The 18,488-nt window shown below is 35.4% G+C and overlaps 2 protein-coding genes across 3 annotated transcripts in view; one reads left to right on the top strand and one right to left on the bottom strand.

Annotated features, from left to right (window-relative positions):
• Positions 1-4,074, top strand: LOC119629794 (uncharacterized protein K02A2.6). The gene is made up of 3 exons (XM_038016972.1): positions 1-3,604; positions 3,719-3,894; positions 3,982-4,074. Exons 1-3 carry the CDS (start codon positions 1-3, stop codon positions 4,072-4,074), a joined length of 3,873 nt encoding a protein of 1,290 aa, XP_037872900.1.
• A 5,063-nt stretch (positions 4,075-9,137) lies between these two features.
• Positions 9,138-18,488, bottom strand: part of LOC101737202 (uncharacterized) — a 171,677-nt gene continuing 162,326 nt past the window's right edge. The window contains exons 4-6 of one of the 2 annotated variants that reach the window (XM_038016666.2): positions 13,481-13,712; positions 11,791-11,868; positions 9,138-11,116 (exon numbers count right to left, since the gene is read on the bottom strand). In XM_038016666.2, the coding sequence (XP_037872594.1) occupies positions 10,810-11,116; positions 11,791-11,868; positions 13,481-13,712 (617 nt within the window). In that variant the 3' untranslated portion in view covers positions 9,138-10,809. Of the gene's footprint in view, positions 11,120-11,790; positions 11,869-13,480; positions 13,713-18,488 lie in introns of both variants that reach the window. The other variant, XM_038016665.2, reaches the window with a different exon arrangement.

The raw sequence follows: 18,488 nt of genomic DNA, 5'->3' as shown, positions 1-18,488 counted from the left end.
ATGGATTCGTTAAAACCACCGCCACCATTATGCCTCATGGGCGACTTGAAACAAAATTTTCAAAAATGGACACAGCAATATGATATTTATATGATTGCTAGCGGGACGGAAGGTGATGAAAAAATTAAAGATAAGCAGAAAAAGGCAATCTATTTGCACTGCCTAGGTGCAGAAGCACTAACCATATACAATGGTTTTAAGAACAAAGAAAAGTTATCTTATGTGGAAGTAAAACAGAAGTTTAATGAATATTGTTCGCCACCCGGAAATGAAACTTTTAGTAGACATGTCTTCTTCAGCAGAAAAAAGAGAGATGGAGAAAGTTTTGATGAATTTTTCTGTACGTTGAGAAAATTGGCGGGAGACTGTGGGTTTGCAGACCTAGAAGAAAGCTTAATAAGAGACCAAATCATATTAGGCTTAAATGATGCCAAATTAACAGAAAGATTGCTTAAGGAATCGACCTTAACATTGGATAGCTGCATGAAAATATGTAAAGTGGCTGAGAGTGCTGCAAAACAGGTTCAAGTCATGACAGAAAAGACAGTTGAAGCTGTTACAAGAAAACAAGAATCTCGAAGCAGAATGCCTAATCAGAATAAAACCAGTTTTAATAATAAACAACATCTAGGTAAGAGTGCAGAAGGATCAGTAAGGCTGAAGAATAATAATTGTGAAAGATGCGGAGGAGTGCATTCTCATCGATCCTGCCCAGCCTTTGGAAGGAGATGTGCTAAGTGTAATCGATATGGACATTACATGCAGATGTGCAGAACAGTTGGTGCTGTGTATGTCAGCGATGATGATAGTGATGACTCATTAGTAGTGGGGTCAGTAACTGTGGGCCAGGTTGATACAGAGGACTGGATCGTTGAGGCAAAAGTGAGAGGACAGAAGATGAAGTTCAAAGTGGATACAGGATCGCAGGTTAATATTTTGACTAGTGCTATAGTGAAAAAACTAGACTTAAAAATGACAGAAACTTGTACAAAATTAAAAAACTTTGATGGCTCAACTATAGAAACAGTAGGTATGACTAAAACTATAGTGAAATTCAATAAAAAAAAGTATGTACTTGACTTTTATGTGGTAAAATTTAAAACTACTAATGTGCTGAGCTATAAAGCTGCTGTGCAGTTGGGTTTAATAAACAAAGTTGAAAATATTTCAAAGGAATATGTAGTTCAGGACATTGGTGAATACAAAGATTTGTTTCATGGCTTAGGAAAATTGAACTATGTATACAAAATTAAATTAACAGACAATTGTGCACCTGTAGTGGAGCCACCAAGGAAAATTCCTTTTAAATTAGTAGATAAAGTAAAAAATGAGCTTGATCGATTGGAGCAACTTGATGTAATAAAGAAAGTGCAAGAACCAACTGAGTGGGTTAACTCTATGGTGATTGTAAAAAAAAGTCAAGATAAAATTAGATTGTGTTTAGATCCACAAAATATAAACAAATGTATCATTAGAGAACGTCATAAAATACCTACCTTTGAGGAACTTACTTCAGCCATGCCTGATGCTAAATATTACTCAGTGTTAGATGCAAACAAAGGATTTTATCAGATTTTGTTAGCAGAAGAAAGTCAACTGCTAACAACGTTCAATGCAGGTCAATTTGGAAGATATTGTTTTAAGCGGTTACCATTTGGCCTGAATTCTGCCCCTGAGGTATTTACTAAGTGTTATTCAGAAATTTTCAATGATATACAGGGTGTAGTAACTTATGTTGATGAAATATTAGTATGGGGAGATACGAAAAAAACACATGATGAAAGATTACTCCAAGTTTTAGAAAAGGCTCGGCAGGCTGGGGTCAAGTTTAATAAAGAGAAATGTGTCATAGGTGTAAAAGAGGTTAAATATGTGGGTCATATCCTATCTAGTGAGGGCCTTAAGCCAGACCCAGAAAAAGTGCGAGCTATTGTGGACATGAAAGAGCCAACAACAAAAAAGGAATTACAAACTGTCTTGGGTATTATAACATACATTTCTAAATTTATACCAAATACATCAGAATTGACAGAATCACTAAGACAATTGCTAAAAAAAAACGTAGAGTACATTTGGGGTGACAAACAAAAAGAAGATTTTAAAAAAATAAAACAATTTCTCACTAGTGCAACAGTGCTCAGATACTTTGATGTCAACAAACCAGTGACTCTTTCAGTCGACAGTAGCTCCACAGGGTTGGGAGCGGTACTCCTACAGGATAATTTACCAGTTGCTTATGGGTCAAAGACCTTGACAGAGTGCCAAAAGTCATGGGCACAAATTGAAAAAGAAATGTTGGCAATAGTATATGGATGTGAAAAGTTTCATCAATATATTTATGATAAACATGTAATAGTTGAATCTGATCATAGGCCTTTAGAATACATATTTAAAAAAACAATCAATGAAACTCCACTAAGACTACAAAGGCTTAGATTGAGAATTCAAGGGTATGACCTGGAAATAAGATATAAACCAGGAAAAGAATTATTTGTAGCTGACGCCTTGTCTAGGAATAGCTTACCAGACAAAATATGTAATAAAGATTTGGATCAGCATGTAGAATTGCATGTTTGCTTGATAACGGAAGGATTAAAATTCACAGAACAAAAATTAGAAGATTTTAAAAAAAAAACTGCAAATGATGAAGAATGTCAAAAAATTATAAAAAATATTGAAATGGGATGGCCAGATAAAGTAAAATTACCAACAGATTTAAAATATTATCATTCTATAAAAGAGGATTTGTATTATGCAAATGGGTTAATATTTAAAAATAATGCAGTTTTTGTACCAAAGTCACTGAGGAAAGAAATATTAAACTTAATTCACTACAACCACCTAGGATTAGAAAAATGCAAAAATAAGATAAGAGGATTGTTATATTGGCCATTTATGAATAAAGAGCTGGAAGACCACATCAGAAACTGTGAAGCATGTTTGAAATATCAAAAATCTCATTCATTTGAAACCCTAATTCTAAGGGACATACCGAAACAACCCTGGGATATAATAGGAGCTGATATGTTCTTCTATAAAAATAATATATACTTAATGGTTGTAGATTATTTAACTAAATATGTGGAAATTATAAATATGGTGGATCAATCCACGCAAAGCCACATATTAGCATTAAAGCAGATGTTCGCGAGATGGGGTATTCCAACAAAGCTATGTACAGATGATGCATCACAGTTTAATAGTTACGAATTTCAAGAATTTGTGAAAGAATGGGGATTTCAGTTAGTTAAATCTAGTCCATATTATGCGAGGTCCAACGGTATGGTTGAACGGCACATTCAGATTGTTAAAAAAATGTTTAAAAAATGTGATTTTGATCAGAAAGATATTTATATGGCCTTGATGGAATATCGCAACACACCTATAGATTCAGAAATTAACATGTCTCCTAATGAGTTACTCTTAGGAAGACAAACAGTAACTTTGTTACCTACCAGATCTTCTTTGCCAGGTAAAAATAAATTAAAGAAAGTTAGGAATAGTTTGCAGAAAAAGCAAATTAAATACAAATATTATCATGATAGAAGAAATAATCAAAAAGGAATTGAGTTTACAGAGGGTCAAAATGTGTTTATAAGGGATAGTAAAAATGAAAATCTTAGGGGGAAAATAATACAAAAAAACAAACATAGAGCATACAATATTCTAACAGAGCAAGGACAAGTGATTAAAAGAAATAGATACAATATTTACAAAGGCTCTTCTAATAGACAAAGAGACTATAACAGTGGTGATATAGAAGATTCAATTGGTAGTAGTGGCATTGGCAGTGACAATGACAATATACAGTCTAATGACACTACTAGCAATAGGGAGTCAGTAACTTTGGAAAATGTAAATACTGACATAAGGCAAACAAGGTCTGGAAGGCAGGTAAAACAACCAAGTTGGCTAAAGGGTCAAGTCTTATATTAAGTTAGAATCTAAGTTAAATAAAACTTCAAATTGGTTACTTTGTAGGCTTATTTGAGTAAAGAAAGGGAGATGTCATGTGAGGATACTTATTGGAATAAGCTGTGGTTGACATGTACGGGAGACGGCACTACAGAATAAACATGGCGCGTGTGAATACTTATGCGTTTCATTACAGTTGTCTTAATAACCTTTTACTAACTAATTAAATACAGTTATTACATGTGGCCAGTCTTATTTTTTACTCCAACGGTACCTTGCGTAAAAAAATCCAAAATTCATTAAAAAATGAAATCGTTAATATGATATCTATTTCACAATGATTATATGTTTTTTTTTTTGATCTCTACTTACTTTTGTTGGTAATATGTGATCTCGTATTGCTATTATTGAAGAGTGCCGTTACTGAGTTAATCTCATCCTTGTGCTTTGCTTGCAGTGCTTTTATCCTCATTAGCATTTGCGTAGCGCCTGTAGTTTTTATTTGAGCAACTAAGCAACATAAAGATTAATTATCTTTCTATTTGTATAGATCCTTTAACTGTGTCTTTCAGTTGAGTGCCTTTTTATTTACTTATCAAAGTCTACGAGAAGGAACAAAAATAAAGCAAACATTGAGTGGTGGATGCTTATTCAGCTGCCATTAGCGAGCCCGGGCGGGCTAGGAGCCGAGTCAATAAATCATTTCTCCGCATCGGCATCTCTTATCGATTCTATTGAATAGCGATTTATTCGTTCGATGCTTAATCGCCTCTTTTCGAGTATGAGTAGGCTTTAGTTAAAACGCCTGTAGAATTTTGCACGTCATTTTGACGTACCTAAGTATAATAATTATTATCGGCGCGCTTGATATTCTCACGCTATCGTTTCCTATCGATTAGAATCGATACACAATTCCTTCTTTTTCTAATAGTTAGGTAACACAGCTTGTATGTCATATCTGATTTTTTTTATATATTTATTTCTTTCAGATTTAGAATTTGAATTGATACCTTTTTGTCTGAACACGTGATGTAATCGTCCCTAATTGACTCGATGTTGGTCTGAAAAAATAATTTTGATTGTGAGACGTTAATTTTATGTTTTTTTACAATTTGAAAGCAAGAAAATTTACACGATGATTCTATCATTACTAATCAAACCGTACATTAATTAGAACATACAGGCACTGGTATTTGATTTCTCTCAGAGCCAAGATTTCAATTATAACGTCCTCAATCCGTGCTCTTGTCTTATGTTTATAACTGACTGGCTGGACAAATAACTTCCCGGTATTTAGACCTTTCTGATCTCCTGTCCCCAACTCCTTATCTCCGCCCGCATGAATTCTGCAATGGTGTCTGAAGAAAAGAGCTTATAGACATATTGTTCCCAGTATCTATTGCCCAAGATGTTCGTTCTTGTAACTAACAGACGGTTACACTCATAGAATATGTGATCCAATTCGTCGATGCGGGATTAGTATGTGGCGTCGTCAACCCCTACGTACTCTGTAGTAATTTCCTCATCTTAATTCATAACGTAGGCCTTCCACTGATTCCTACCCTCTGTCGCCAATCGTCAATGTGTAGCCAAAGAAAGAAAGGCTGATGTAACGCAGTATCGCTGTTTTAAATATAATACACAAGATCTTTCTGTGCAAAATAAATTATATATTTTTTTTTATTAAAAAAAAAAAAGTAACTCAACATTATCTAGCACGTAGGTATGTATACATTCACTACCGGAATAGACAATACAAAAAAACGATAAAATGACTGCAGTAAGTTTTATTAAAGGACGCACATCTATCACTGGTATCCCCTAATCGGATCTACGCGCAGTCCCGATACATCCCGAAACATTTGACGTTAGAATTCCCTTTCTAATACTTTCCATTGATATTCAGACGCTGCGGAAAACTTTTCCGGGACTTATCTACTACGAAGTCCGCCCTATCAATGTCAACTTTCTACTTAAACTATAAAAGAAGATACGTATTGATAATAGTGTGACGTGAGTTATTTTTTGTTTGAAATCAGCCGAATTTACGCGTGCTGCGTTAAAATATTCGGTAAGGACCTATAAATTTATAATTTGCTTGTCTAAGTATAATACAAATTGGTAAGGTTAAGTGTTACATTTTTAATAATAACTAGCGGCCCGCTCCGGCTTCGCTTGAGTAGTAGCGCACGCGATGTAAAGAATTTTAGGTAATTTTTTTTGCACATTAGGTTACATTCTTGTTGTCATACAAGTTTCATTAAGGATCCCTAATTTTTTTTGAAAATTTTATATATATAGCCTATGTCCAGCAGTCAACCAGCAGTGAACCTAGTAGACCTAGGTAGGTACCTAGGTTCACTAGGTTCACTGCTGGTTCGGAAGACGAAATAAACGCCGTATAATCAATCATAACGCGATCGCCCGTGGACAGACTCAAAAATATAGAAAGGAACTTAACATATCTCAAAGGAAACTTAACATATCTCAAAGGTTGTCGTCAACAGTGCAATCCAGGATTCTCCAACATTTTCGACAAGTATCGCGACGGCTAGTAGAGTTTATCGAGGTTGTTCAGGCTAGGGTCAACAGTAAAAGACCCAAAGTAAAAGACAAAAAGTAAACTAAAAGACCAAAGACGAAGCCCCATGCGCTGGACTGATCAAGTAAAAAACCTTACCAAAACCCCACTTGACGAGTGCGTTAGCCAAGTCTCAGTTTGCAAATTATGGAGAACAACTGTCTAGGCTATAATAAACAAAGATTCCACATGACCACGACTGCTCTGCCAAGAGCAACCGACTATGATGAAGTTTAATATAATGGTAATTTGGAATGTCTTTCATATACACCGAAAAATTTGCGACGACTCGACACACTTACTTTGAAAGAATCCACTTCGATAAACCGGCACGACACGAGAACCCTCTCATCGTGGCCGCCGGTAACTACATTCCTGATCCTGCGGACAGAATGGAAAGCAGTCGACGTCGCCCCAAACACGTCATTTTGAATCCTCCCGATCCAATAACTGTACTTTTAGGTACCTCAAGCCCCGGTCATCGTTCTCGTCGAACCCGTCGCTTGCGACGAAGGGCACGGCGGGTAAATTAACCCTCAGACACAGCCCACTGAGTTTCTCGCCGGATCTTCTCAGTGGGTCGCGTTTCCGATTTGGTGGTAGACTCTGCGAAGCACGGCTCTTGCCAGGGTTCGTGTTAGCAACGTCGTCAGGTCTGAGCCCCGTGAGCTACTAGTTAAGGTTACGCTGGAATAGCCTCTCAAGGCTCTCAGCTTAGGTAGGAAAAAAATATATTGAAAGAATAGCTATACTAATATTAATTCTAATTTTATTCTATAAAGTAAAAAACTAAAAACATATAATTTATATTTTTTTAAACTTAAAACAGTAATTTCCTTATAAGCTCTCAGCGGAATTGTCTATCTAAAAACACTGTATCTGATGTATTAAGATTTTTATACATTCATAACTTTTGCTTTATTACGCTCGCTTTGTAGTCGGCCATTACTTATTTTATTATTACCATTCCGATTTTCATTTTCGCATCGCGGCGTGGTCGCTACAAAATTGCTTTACAATATAATTACAGGGCACCATTGTTCCTAAATTCGGTCGCAATGCTTCGATTTACGTTCAGAACGGGAACAATTTCTGTTCAGTTAGTTTCACCATTGTGAGGTTTTCAATGAATCAGTTTTTAGTTAAAGCAGATTCCAATTTTTTGTTTGTGACAATGTAAAACCTTCTTTGACCGCCTATTTTATGATTAGTCTTAAAATTTAGGTACACGTCCGTTTCAATTTGACGTTGACATCGACATTAGGAGGAAATGTGGAAGTAAATAAATTTTATTGGAATTGAGTTGAAATAGTTTAACATTAAAAAAATGTAAAAGAATTAACACGGAATTCGTTATCATATCCGTACTCATTAAGCTGTCATCTTATTGTCTTTGAAACTATAAAACTTATTATTAATTAGACTGGAATGAAGTCGAGATAAACGCTGCTAATAAAATTAAAAACGTTACGTCATACTTCCGTTCCAATGAGAAAGTTATTTAACAGAATGTCAATTCACAAATAGAAAATGTTATTACGTAAACATAGATAATTTATAATGCTTCTATATAGTTATATTCTTAGACTACATTGTATTAACACTCACAAACGAATGCAAAATGCTTTTTGAAAGAAATTAAGATAACTAGAGGTCCCGCAGTAGTCGAAATTCGACTATAATTAATTGGAATTGTAAGTATGTACACTATTATGATTGTATTTTATACTTCTATAATCACAAATTTCGCCAAGACTACACTATAAAAAATATTAACAAAAACAAACAATATTTAATCTCAATTTGACAACAGACGTCAAGAACAAAAGTTTGACAACAAATAGTATGCATGCGTGTGTGCGTCAAATACATGGTATGTAGCATCGATATGTGGTAATATATCGATGGTATGTAGTGTGTGTAATGTTTTCTTTATTGATTTTATGTATCTTTTATGCATTATTTAAAAAAAATATTAGCATTGTGTACTTTTTCTCTATATTCTGTATAAGTGTGGAAAATTGAATACTCCTCCGTCCGCACAATTTTCGTAAAAAGCGATACAAAGTTTTTGCTTCACGTATTAATATATAGATATGGACTATTTTAATTTGCTTTGTTACAATACTTACAGATAAAAGCGATGGCAATGTTTGAAATTTTATTTTGTATTATGTTTATATTTTGTGCAAGTCTGTTAGACGATCTCACGCCTACCTGGTTTTACGAATACCTGAATTGTACATTTATTAAATGGCAACTGTCATGTCCTTCACGCCGGAAATCAAGACTATTAAACGGCATTTCCGGAATGGATGTAACTGCCTAAAATGAGAACTAGTTCAAAATTTAAGTTTAAATATTCTAAAATATCCAAGTAACCTTATATTATATATTTATATATCTGTATTTGTGAATAGAGTATGTATGCATATTTACACTTATGTATGATATATAATGTCGTCGTCGTGGCCTAAAGGATAAGACATAAGTGCATTAGTGTTAAGCGATGCACCGGTGCAAAAAAAAAAAAAACACTTGAAGCTAATGAGGATATAAAATGGGTTGTCGATGTTGGTTGTAGTAATGATGTTCCCTCATTTCATAGCTTTTTTTTTGATAAACAATTAAAACAATTCTATGGTTTCACTAAGGATCTTTATTTCTTAATACAATACAAATAAACTTATTTACAATATAACACCACTTCATTTATATTTCCATAACATAAATGAATAATTTACCACGACTTCGTAACCTACTATTTTCCAGAAGCGTTTCTCTGACATTTCTAAAATATGTCGATGCCTCCAATGAACAGTACGCTAACTCCAAATTCGTAGATTTACAGGAGGAGCGTTTAAACGAAAAAAGTTGATAGAATCTTTATTATTGCAGATATATTTATGGGTTTTTTTGTGTAACTAGCTGATTTACTCTTGCTTCGAACACCATCAATAATGATTAATTGTAATACTTTGAACATAGTGAAGCGATTTGCAAGAAAAACGAAAATTTCGAAATTTTCAGTTAGAGTAGTGTTCATTGGAGGCATCGATGTTAATTTCATGATCAAGGTATTTAGTTATTAGCACGGTTATTTCATAAAGCCAAACGTTACTTACTTAAGAATATTGTGTTTGTCTATTGAAAAAGAAAATTTTAATAAATGATTTGTAATTATGTAGTAATTTTAAAATTGATATCTAGTTTTTTTTTTTTTTTCACTTTTATATACAATCGTAACATTGGCACTAAATAACTTATCGGATCCTATTCTGAAATCGTCGAGAAGTTTAAATTTATGAACGATAAAGATAATTTCGTGAAATATATTTTATAACACTTTTTTTTTTTTTTGCTTAGATGGATGAACGAGCTCACAGCCCGCCTGGTGTTAAGTGGTTACTGGAGCCCATAGACATCTACAACGTAAATGCGCCACCCACGTCGAGATATAAGTTCTAAGGTCTCAGTATAGTTACAACGGCTACCCCACCCTTCGAACCGAAACGCATTACTGCTTCACGGCGGAAATAGGCGGGGTGGTGGTACCTACTCGTGTGGACTCCCAAGAGGTCCTACCACCAGTGAATCCAAGAGGTCCCACCACACTTATTCAAAATAGGTCCGATTTAACGTAAATTGTACATCATGGTAGATTTGGTTCGAATAATCAAGAAGATCGTGTCAACTAAAATTTACGGTTAAAATTATTTGTATCAATCATTATATATATACACGGCACATAATTTGTCATATAACTCTAAACAAACGATATATTTTATATGTCAGTGCTTTAAATATTTACATTATTAACCTATCGCTATAACAAAAATAAGGTACTCGAAACCATTAAACATAATAATAATAACACATTAGAAATTAATAATTCTATTTGGAAACATTACTAATGCAATACAATTTCAAAGTAGTTTTATTTTAAATAAAGTACTAATGCATACTTTATCCGTAAACTATCGAGAATGGCTCCAAACAGAATTAAAGACGCTTCCTAGAATTGCATTATTAAATACTTCTGTTAATTATTTCATATAAATAATTAACATTCATCAAGGTACTAAATATAAATCACTCTTTGCCTACATTCAATATCGAGTATACTTCGTCCTTATCAATCACTTTAATCGTTGCTGCAATCACAAACCTTCTCGCGGGGCCTATTGCTTGTTTCTGACACAAGAGAGAATCCAATCTAAGCCGGCTTGATCGATGTAAGCCCAGGATTGATTCATTCTTACCACCTGTTCTATTCACTGTGAGACAGTTAAGAGCTCATTCGGCCCGTTTCGTTATAAGTGCGCTAAAATATCAATCTCGGTAGGCGGTTGGTGATGGGTATCGTTTAGTGCTGGAGATCCGGATACTGTTACTATGATCGGCTGGGCATCGGTGTGCACTATCGTAACCAGGTGCTCGTCAGGATCTTTTTCTTGTTCTGTTTTTGGCAAGGACTCGATGGTGTCTGTGTATTTTAGATCGAGGGGTGTGATGGTGGGCATGGTGTCTGTGACGGTGACGGGCGGATCCGCGCGCGGTGCTCTGTACGATGGGGGACCACTGTACTCGGAACCACACCAAGCTGCTCCCGTAGTTCCTCTACTACAAACAAAAAAATACAATACATTTTAATCTTCATTAAAATTTGCTATTTCATCTATACTAATATTATTAAGAGGAAAGATTTGTTTGTTTGTTTGTATTGAATAGGCTCCGAAACTACTGAACCGATTTGAAAAACTCTTTCACTGTTTGGAAGCTACACTATTTCTGAGTGACATAATCTTATTTGAAAAAAAATAGGGATCCTTACTAAAACTCCAATAATGCAACCCAAGGTGTAAAAAAATTACCTAAAATATTCTTTACATCGCGTGCCCTACGAAAACTATTCATAATAGAATAAAATAATGTACTACGACTTTGTAGAACACATTATTATTTACAAAAAGTGTTGCGACAGCATATGTCTAACTATTATAATGCCGCAATAAGTGTTCTTTTATTTTAAAATTAAAATATCGTTGAAATTTTTGTTAAAGACCCGAGCGGAGCCGGAGCGGGCTGCTAGTTTTAGTATAAACCAATAAGGGGTAGAGTTGAAGGCGGCTGAACACGCGGTCGTTTACGTGTAAAACGGCGTAACCAGGTGCCGGATTATACGCATTGCTACATAAGTAGCCTACATAAGAGTAGTTTTAGTGCCAATTGAAATGTAATCTCCAGGAAAAACCTTATGACATTTACATAAGGTTCTTAGTGCTGTAACGTACCTGACTAGACTGGCTGAGTTTGACCTGTACGTTGGAGGCGGTGACACCGCTGGCGCACTTCTGTCCAACAGAAGCAACCTGTTCAAGAAATATGTTTTATTCTCACGTTGTCTAAAAATGTAACAGTTTATCAAAAACACGAGTAATAAGAGTCAAATCGGATTGAAAAAAGTAATAGGTAAATAAAGTTGCGGTTTATAAATTGTGTGTGTGTCAGCGTAACCTAATAAGTAAGTGAGCTCACGGGGCTCCTCAAACCTGACGACGTTGTTAACACTAACCCTAGCAATAGCAGTGCTTCGCAGAATCTACCGCCGGATCGGAAACGCGACCCACTGTAAAGATCCGGCGAGAAATTCAGTGGGCTGTGTCTGTGGGTTAATTAGCTCGCCGAGCTCTTCGTCGCAAGCGACGGGTTCGACGAGAACAATGACCGGTCAATTTCTTCAAAAGTATCGCCCTATTTAAGCAAGTATTTTGTCAACGTGTGAAGATTTAAAACCAATAATCGACACTTTAGTACGATAAAGTTCTAACGTACTGTAATATATTTATATAACAGCTAGCTGACCCGACAGACGAAGTCCTGCGAATGCATACACAAAAATTCATTCAAATCGGTCCAACCGTTTAGGAGGAGTTCAGTGACAAACACACGCACAGAAGAAATATATATAGAAATATTAATAAATAAATACGAACGAATATATCAACGGGATACTAAGCTTAAGTTGTTCTCGATAAACTGTCAATTGCAAAATATATTAGCGCAACGTCATACACTAAAACTTTCGAGATGTTTCCCCAATAAAGGCCTTAAAGGTATTTACGTCAAGTTCGCATAATACTGTGTTGGTTCTGTCCGTTAATGCTCTTAGACAAAGCCGCTTTGACAAAATCCAATAAGTTAATTCGTTTCGAGGTCCTTCAATTATTACAAAATTATGTAATAGCCGAAGTTTCGTTCGATGGACATACTTAGTAGCAGAATAACTCCAGATACTTCTCACTCACATCTATAATCTGGATAAATGAAAAAAAAAAATGGATAGGTACGCTCAAAACTACATCAAATCCTTAGTTAATAAGGATTGATTTAACCCACAGACACAGCCCACTGAGTTTCTCGCCGGATTTTCTCAGTAGGTCGCTTTTCCGATCCGGTGGTAGATTCTGCCAAGCACTGCTCTGGCTAGAGCCAGTGTTAGTACCACTCCAGTTTGAGCCCCGTGAGCTCACCTACACGGTAGGGTGAAGCTGATATAGCCTCTCAAGGAATTCAGCATAGGTAGGAAAAAAAAAGGATTGATTGAGGACGAGGTTATGAAGGATAACAGTCTCTTCTAAACCAGGTGTGACTGGAAACTTACGAGTCAGTACGCGCGGTGGTATTCGCGTTTTTTTTTATGGCTTAGATAGGTGGACGAGCTCACAGCCCACGTGGTGTTAAGTGGTTACTGGAGCCCATAGACATCCACAACGTAAATGCACCACCCACCTTGAGATATAAGTTCTAAGGTTTCAAGTATAGTTACAACGGCTGCCCCACCCTTCAAACCGAAACGCATTACTGCTTCACGGCAGAAATAGGCAGGGCGGTGGTACCCACCCGCGCGGACTCACAAGAGACCCTACCACCAGTAAACCTGTTAAAACATATATTTAAAAAGTAACTTAATAAAATGATTACCTGAGTCTGTATTCCTGCATCGAGGCCTGATACGTCGGCGGTGGGGGCCTGTATTGAAACTCAGGGTACAGCATAGCAGCGTAAGGATGGTGCGGTCTGGCATAGCTGGGTGGTAGCCGCGGCACCAGTCGCCTACAAGATGTCCGCCTGAGGCCCAGTAAAGCGCATGGAGCGTCACGAGCCCCTAATCTCCATGCAAGTCCCGCTGCGGTTACTAACACCACTCCTATGCCTGGAAATAATGAAATAACAACGAATTCAAAAACTTCATCAACAACTTTATCATTCGAATTCATTTTTTTATAGTGAATTTCTTAAAGTTAGCGTAGTTTTTTTAAATCTAAAAATAATAGTGTATCAGTTGTTAAATTGTTTTTTTCTCCTATCTACGCCGAAAGTACGGTTTTCGTCCCGCTGTACAGGGAAGAAAGTCTAACTTTTCCTCCCGCTGTACAGGGAAGAAAGTGTAACTTTTCCTCCCTGGGTACTGACAAGTGCGCATGCGCGTTAGTGTCTACGTCTGCTCTCACGCACCTAAAATTCTCCGCCATTGTTGTGCTCGGGTAATTTGCAATATTGTATTTAGTGTAAAAGTGAAATAAACAAAAAGCAATAAAATTTAATAGTGAAGAATTAAACAAAGATGAGTTCATCAGACAATTCTTATTCAATTAGTAGTAGTATATTTAAAAATTAAAAAACAGTTAACAGTTAACAAACAGCAAACACGCGGGAGGAAATGTCCTACTTTTCTCCCTTGGTGCACAATGTATTGCGATTATACCGTGTCATTTAGTACTATTAAACAACTTTCATTGTGTAGGGATCCTAAAGAATACCAATGAATAATAGATCTCGAGAAGCAGACATGGGCTCCGGTGTGGAGAATAGTCATTTTTTAATGCGCTTCTATTTTTACCTTCATATTCTAATAGTTAGACTTCGTGTCTGATAGCTAGTAGTGGACGTATTTACATAATGATATCATCTGATAAAAGCGTTTTGAAGAGCCATCACCAATTGTGACTTAGGTCGTGAGCTATAAAATATCCTACCTACTTAAGAAAACACTAAAATTCGTTAAAAAAACGCAATCTTCATTACCAATTTGATATTATGAAGTTCAAATAGATCTAATTAATGATTAACATTCATTTCCGAATACACGGACCATATGTTTTAATTAAATGTGGATAACAAAAGAATCTAATATTCGCAGCGTGTTATCCCGGGTCAGTTTACAAACAGCACGGAGCAACTATTATTCAGCGACTGTTCTTAATTATATTCGGCCCTCATTTCGAACGACACACTCCATTGTGAAATGCATATGTCGTAATTTTAATTAAAATATATTACTATGAACAAAAATCTTCGAAAAGCCTTGTAGTTTTTGCACGATGCTATTAAAAATGTAAATATTGCATGTACGAAATGTTTATGATTAGTGTAGTAAAATTTAAAATCTAATGACGAGCTGGCTGTCAGATTGTGGATCGGGGCTTAAAAGAGAAAATGAAGCCATCCAAAATCTCAGAAAAAAAAAAATTCAGCCAGAATGATCTTGAATTACCTCTGTACCAATAGGTCTGCGCGGCCGTTTAACAGAAAGTACGGAAGTGCGATGATGGCCTGGAATATTAACTGATGGTAGGACCTCTTGTAAGTCCGCAAGGGTAGGTACCACCACCCTGCTTATTTCTGCCGTGAAGCAGTAATGCGTTTCGGTTTGAAGGGTGGGGCAGCCGTTGTAACTAAACTGAGACCTTAGAACTTATATCTCAAAATGGGTGGCGGATTTACGTTGTAGATGTCTATGGGCTCCAGTGACCACTTAACACCAGGTGGGCTGTGAGTTCGTCCACCCATATAAGCACTAAATAAAAATAAAAACATTTAGTACCATTCCATTCTAGCTATTTACAGTACTATCCTTAATCCTCCATCTATTTTCTATGACGATTATTGGAATTGCTTATAAGCTTGGGTCCATCATTCTGTAAATTTTTATGACTCGTTTCAATTTGAAGGTATGTTTATATTCCAATAAAACAGTGAGCTCATATCTCGAAGTGGGGGGAATATTCAATTTGTAGTAACAGCCTCGTCTTTTACGCCAACGTACACACAAATATAATCTTTATTTCAAAACTCGAACTATCAATAAAGGTAAGAGTGACGTGTACAAATTGCCCTTTGGCTGAGACATTAGAGCAGGCAACAATATCATTTGTCCCGAACGCTAATGAAAATCCAATTAATTCCGTTCCAAAACTCATTTGAAGTTTAATTGAAAACTTGGAACGTTGAAGGGCGGAACCGACGCGAATCATGTAATGAGATTTGAACGTTTCGGACAAACTTGTTATTGTCAAACGTAAAGCGTATAATAAATACACCTGTACACATTTATGACATCTATATCTTCTATATATTAACACGTGAAGCAAAAACTTTGTATCCCTTTTTACGAAAATTGCGCGGACTGGGGAGTATGAAATTTTCCACACTTATAGAGATAATAGAGAAAAAGTGCACAATGCTAATAATATCTATATATTAATACGTGAAGCAAAAACTTGGTATCCCTTTTTACGAAAATTGCGCGGACGGGGGAGTATAAAATTTTCCACACTTATAGAGAATATAGAGAAGTGCACAATGCTAATATTTTTTTTAAATAATGCATAAAATATACATTAAATCAATAAAGAAAACATTACACACGCTACCATGTATTTGACACACACACGCATGCATACTATTTATTTATTGTCAAACTTTTGTTCTTGACGTCTGTGGTCAAATTGAGATTAGATTAAATATTGTTAGTCTTTATTAATATTTTTCTATAGTGTATAAACTTACAATTCCAATTAATTATAGTTGAATTTCGACTACTGCAGGACCACTAGTCTATACTAATATATAAATCTACAGTGGTTTTTACGGATGTTCCGTTATAACTACTGAACCATGCATCCGATTGACTTGAAACTTGGTATCCTTGTAGAAAATACATGTACTTAATGGATAGGCTAATATTTAAATGAGTGTTGGACTCCCTACACCAGTTGCGTGGGCGTTAATAATTAGAATCCTTGTGGGGGTGTGAAATAATAATGTTAATTTTAAATGCCCAGCGAAGCGGACTGGCGCAACTAGTTATTTTATAAATCCTGAAGTGAATGAGTTTGCTATGCTTTTAGTCTCGTATTTTCGTAGGAATATTCAGGAAATGCAAGTTTTCAGCGTCAAACAAACCTTAGTTTGAAATAATAATTTCCTAATTTCATTTGTTGTATCCTCTACAAAACTAGTTCCAATTTAGATATAGAATTTACACACATATATACATATATAATTTAACTTAAAGACTATGTCAAGCCTTTCGTTGAGGATTAGTTACAAGTTTCATTTTTTTAAGTATATCACATAGTAATAAAGACATACTGTATACAAATTCACAGTCGGATTTGCATAATACTCTTATAAAATAATGTTGTGTATAATTTTTTTTTTAATTCTCACAGTCATTATTTCTAATTTATTAGTAACTAGTGTAGGGAGTCCAACACTCATATAAATATTAACCTATCCATTAAGTACATGTATTTTCTACATGGATTCCAAGTTTGAAGTCAATCGGATGCATGGTTTAGTAGTTATAACGGAACATCCGTAAAAACCACTGTAGATTATATTAGTATAGATAATAATATTAGATATATTTTTATTGGTAGTTTAGCGTCTTGTGAGTCCAAGCGTGTACGTACCACCACTTTGCCCATTTTTACTTTTTTCCTACCTAACCTTTGATAGGTTAAGGGGCTATTCCAACTACTCGCGGACCGGTAGTTGAGTTCATGGGCTCAACACGGGCTGAGAGAACTGCTAACACTGTGCCTAAGAAGAGGAAAGAGCAGTGCTTCGTCGAATCTACCACCGGATCGGTATCGCAGCCCATTGAGAAGATCCGGCGAGAAACTCACACACAACTGACTTGTGTCTATAGGAAATTTATACCTTTAAGCGGGACAGCCGTTGAGTCTTCAACCTCGCGTATCAAGCTAGGTAACTGCATTCATACTGTGATGTTTATGGGCCCCGGTAACCATTTAACGACAAGTAAACCGTGAGCTCATTCAGCAAAATATAGAATTTAAAAAATATACATATCGCCTTTTCGCATTAAAAGTATACAATTTCCAAAAATATTCGAAATTGAGTTAATATGAGTAAACATTTGGTATCACCAGTGTTTTTCTCATAAATACTGTTAAAAGAGCGTAGTTTAGTTTTCTTTTTGAAGTGAAAACTTCTTTAAAATCGTTGTAATTTCAAACCGGATGCAACGGAAAAAACGACAGGTAAGAGACACAAATACAAAAATTTGTAGGATGAAGCCAGCAAAGAATGAGACAGAAATATACATACTATTTAATACAGCGCCATCTGTGAGATTTTTTAATACTAACGTGTGTATGAAAGCTCTTGTAGTGAATTTTAATTTAGGATTATACGTGAAATTAAAATATCAATTCACAGAGGGCGCTACCTTACAATTATTTACTAATGACAAAATTTTACATATACTTAAGACGTTTAGGATAATTGTATTTTAATTTTGGAAGGTTTCACTTCTACCACGTGTGAATTGCACACATTTTGTTTTTTTTTTTTTTTTAGCTTACCATGTTTTAACTACTACTAACAAAATTAATACATAATTTTATCTTACTTTAAAAGATAGATAATGTAACTGGTAAAATGTTGCAAATATGATTAGTATTAAAAATATTACATGTTAACCCTTTAAAACACTCTCCTGTAAAATTAGTAAGTTTTGAGATTACCTATACAGTTTTAATGCGAGAAGACGATATATTATCTTCTAAATTTTCACATTGACATAAGTAACATATTAGACCAAGCAATAATCTTACTGGAAATGTATATTTTGCTATACTTTATATCATACGATTAATTAAACTACAAAACTCCAATA

Source organism: Bombyx mori, chromosome 17 (genome assembly GCF_030269925.1).
Source record: "Bombyx mori chromosome 17, ASM3026992v2".
Classification (NCBI taxonomy): domain Eukaryota; kingdom Metazoa; phylum Arthropoda; class Insecta; order Lepidoptera; family Bombycidae; genus Bombyx; species Bombyx mori.
This window is presented reverse-complemented; position numbering and strand designations above follow the sequence as displayed.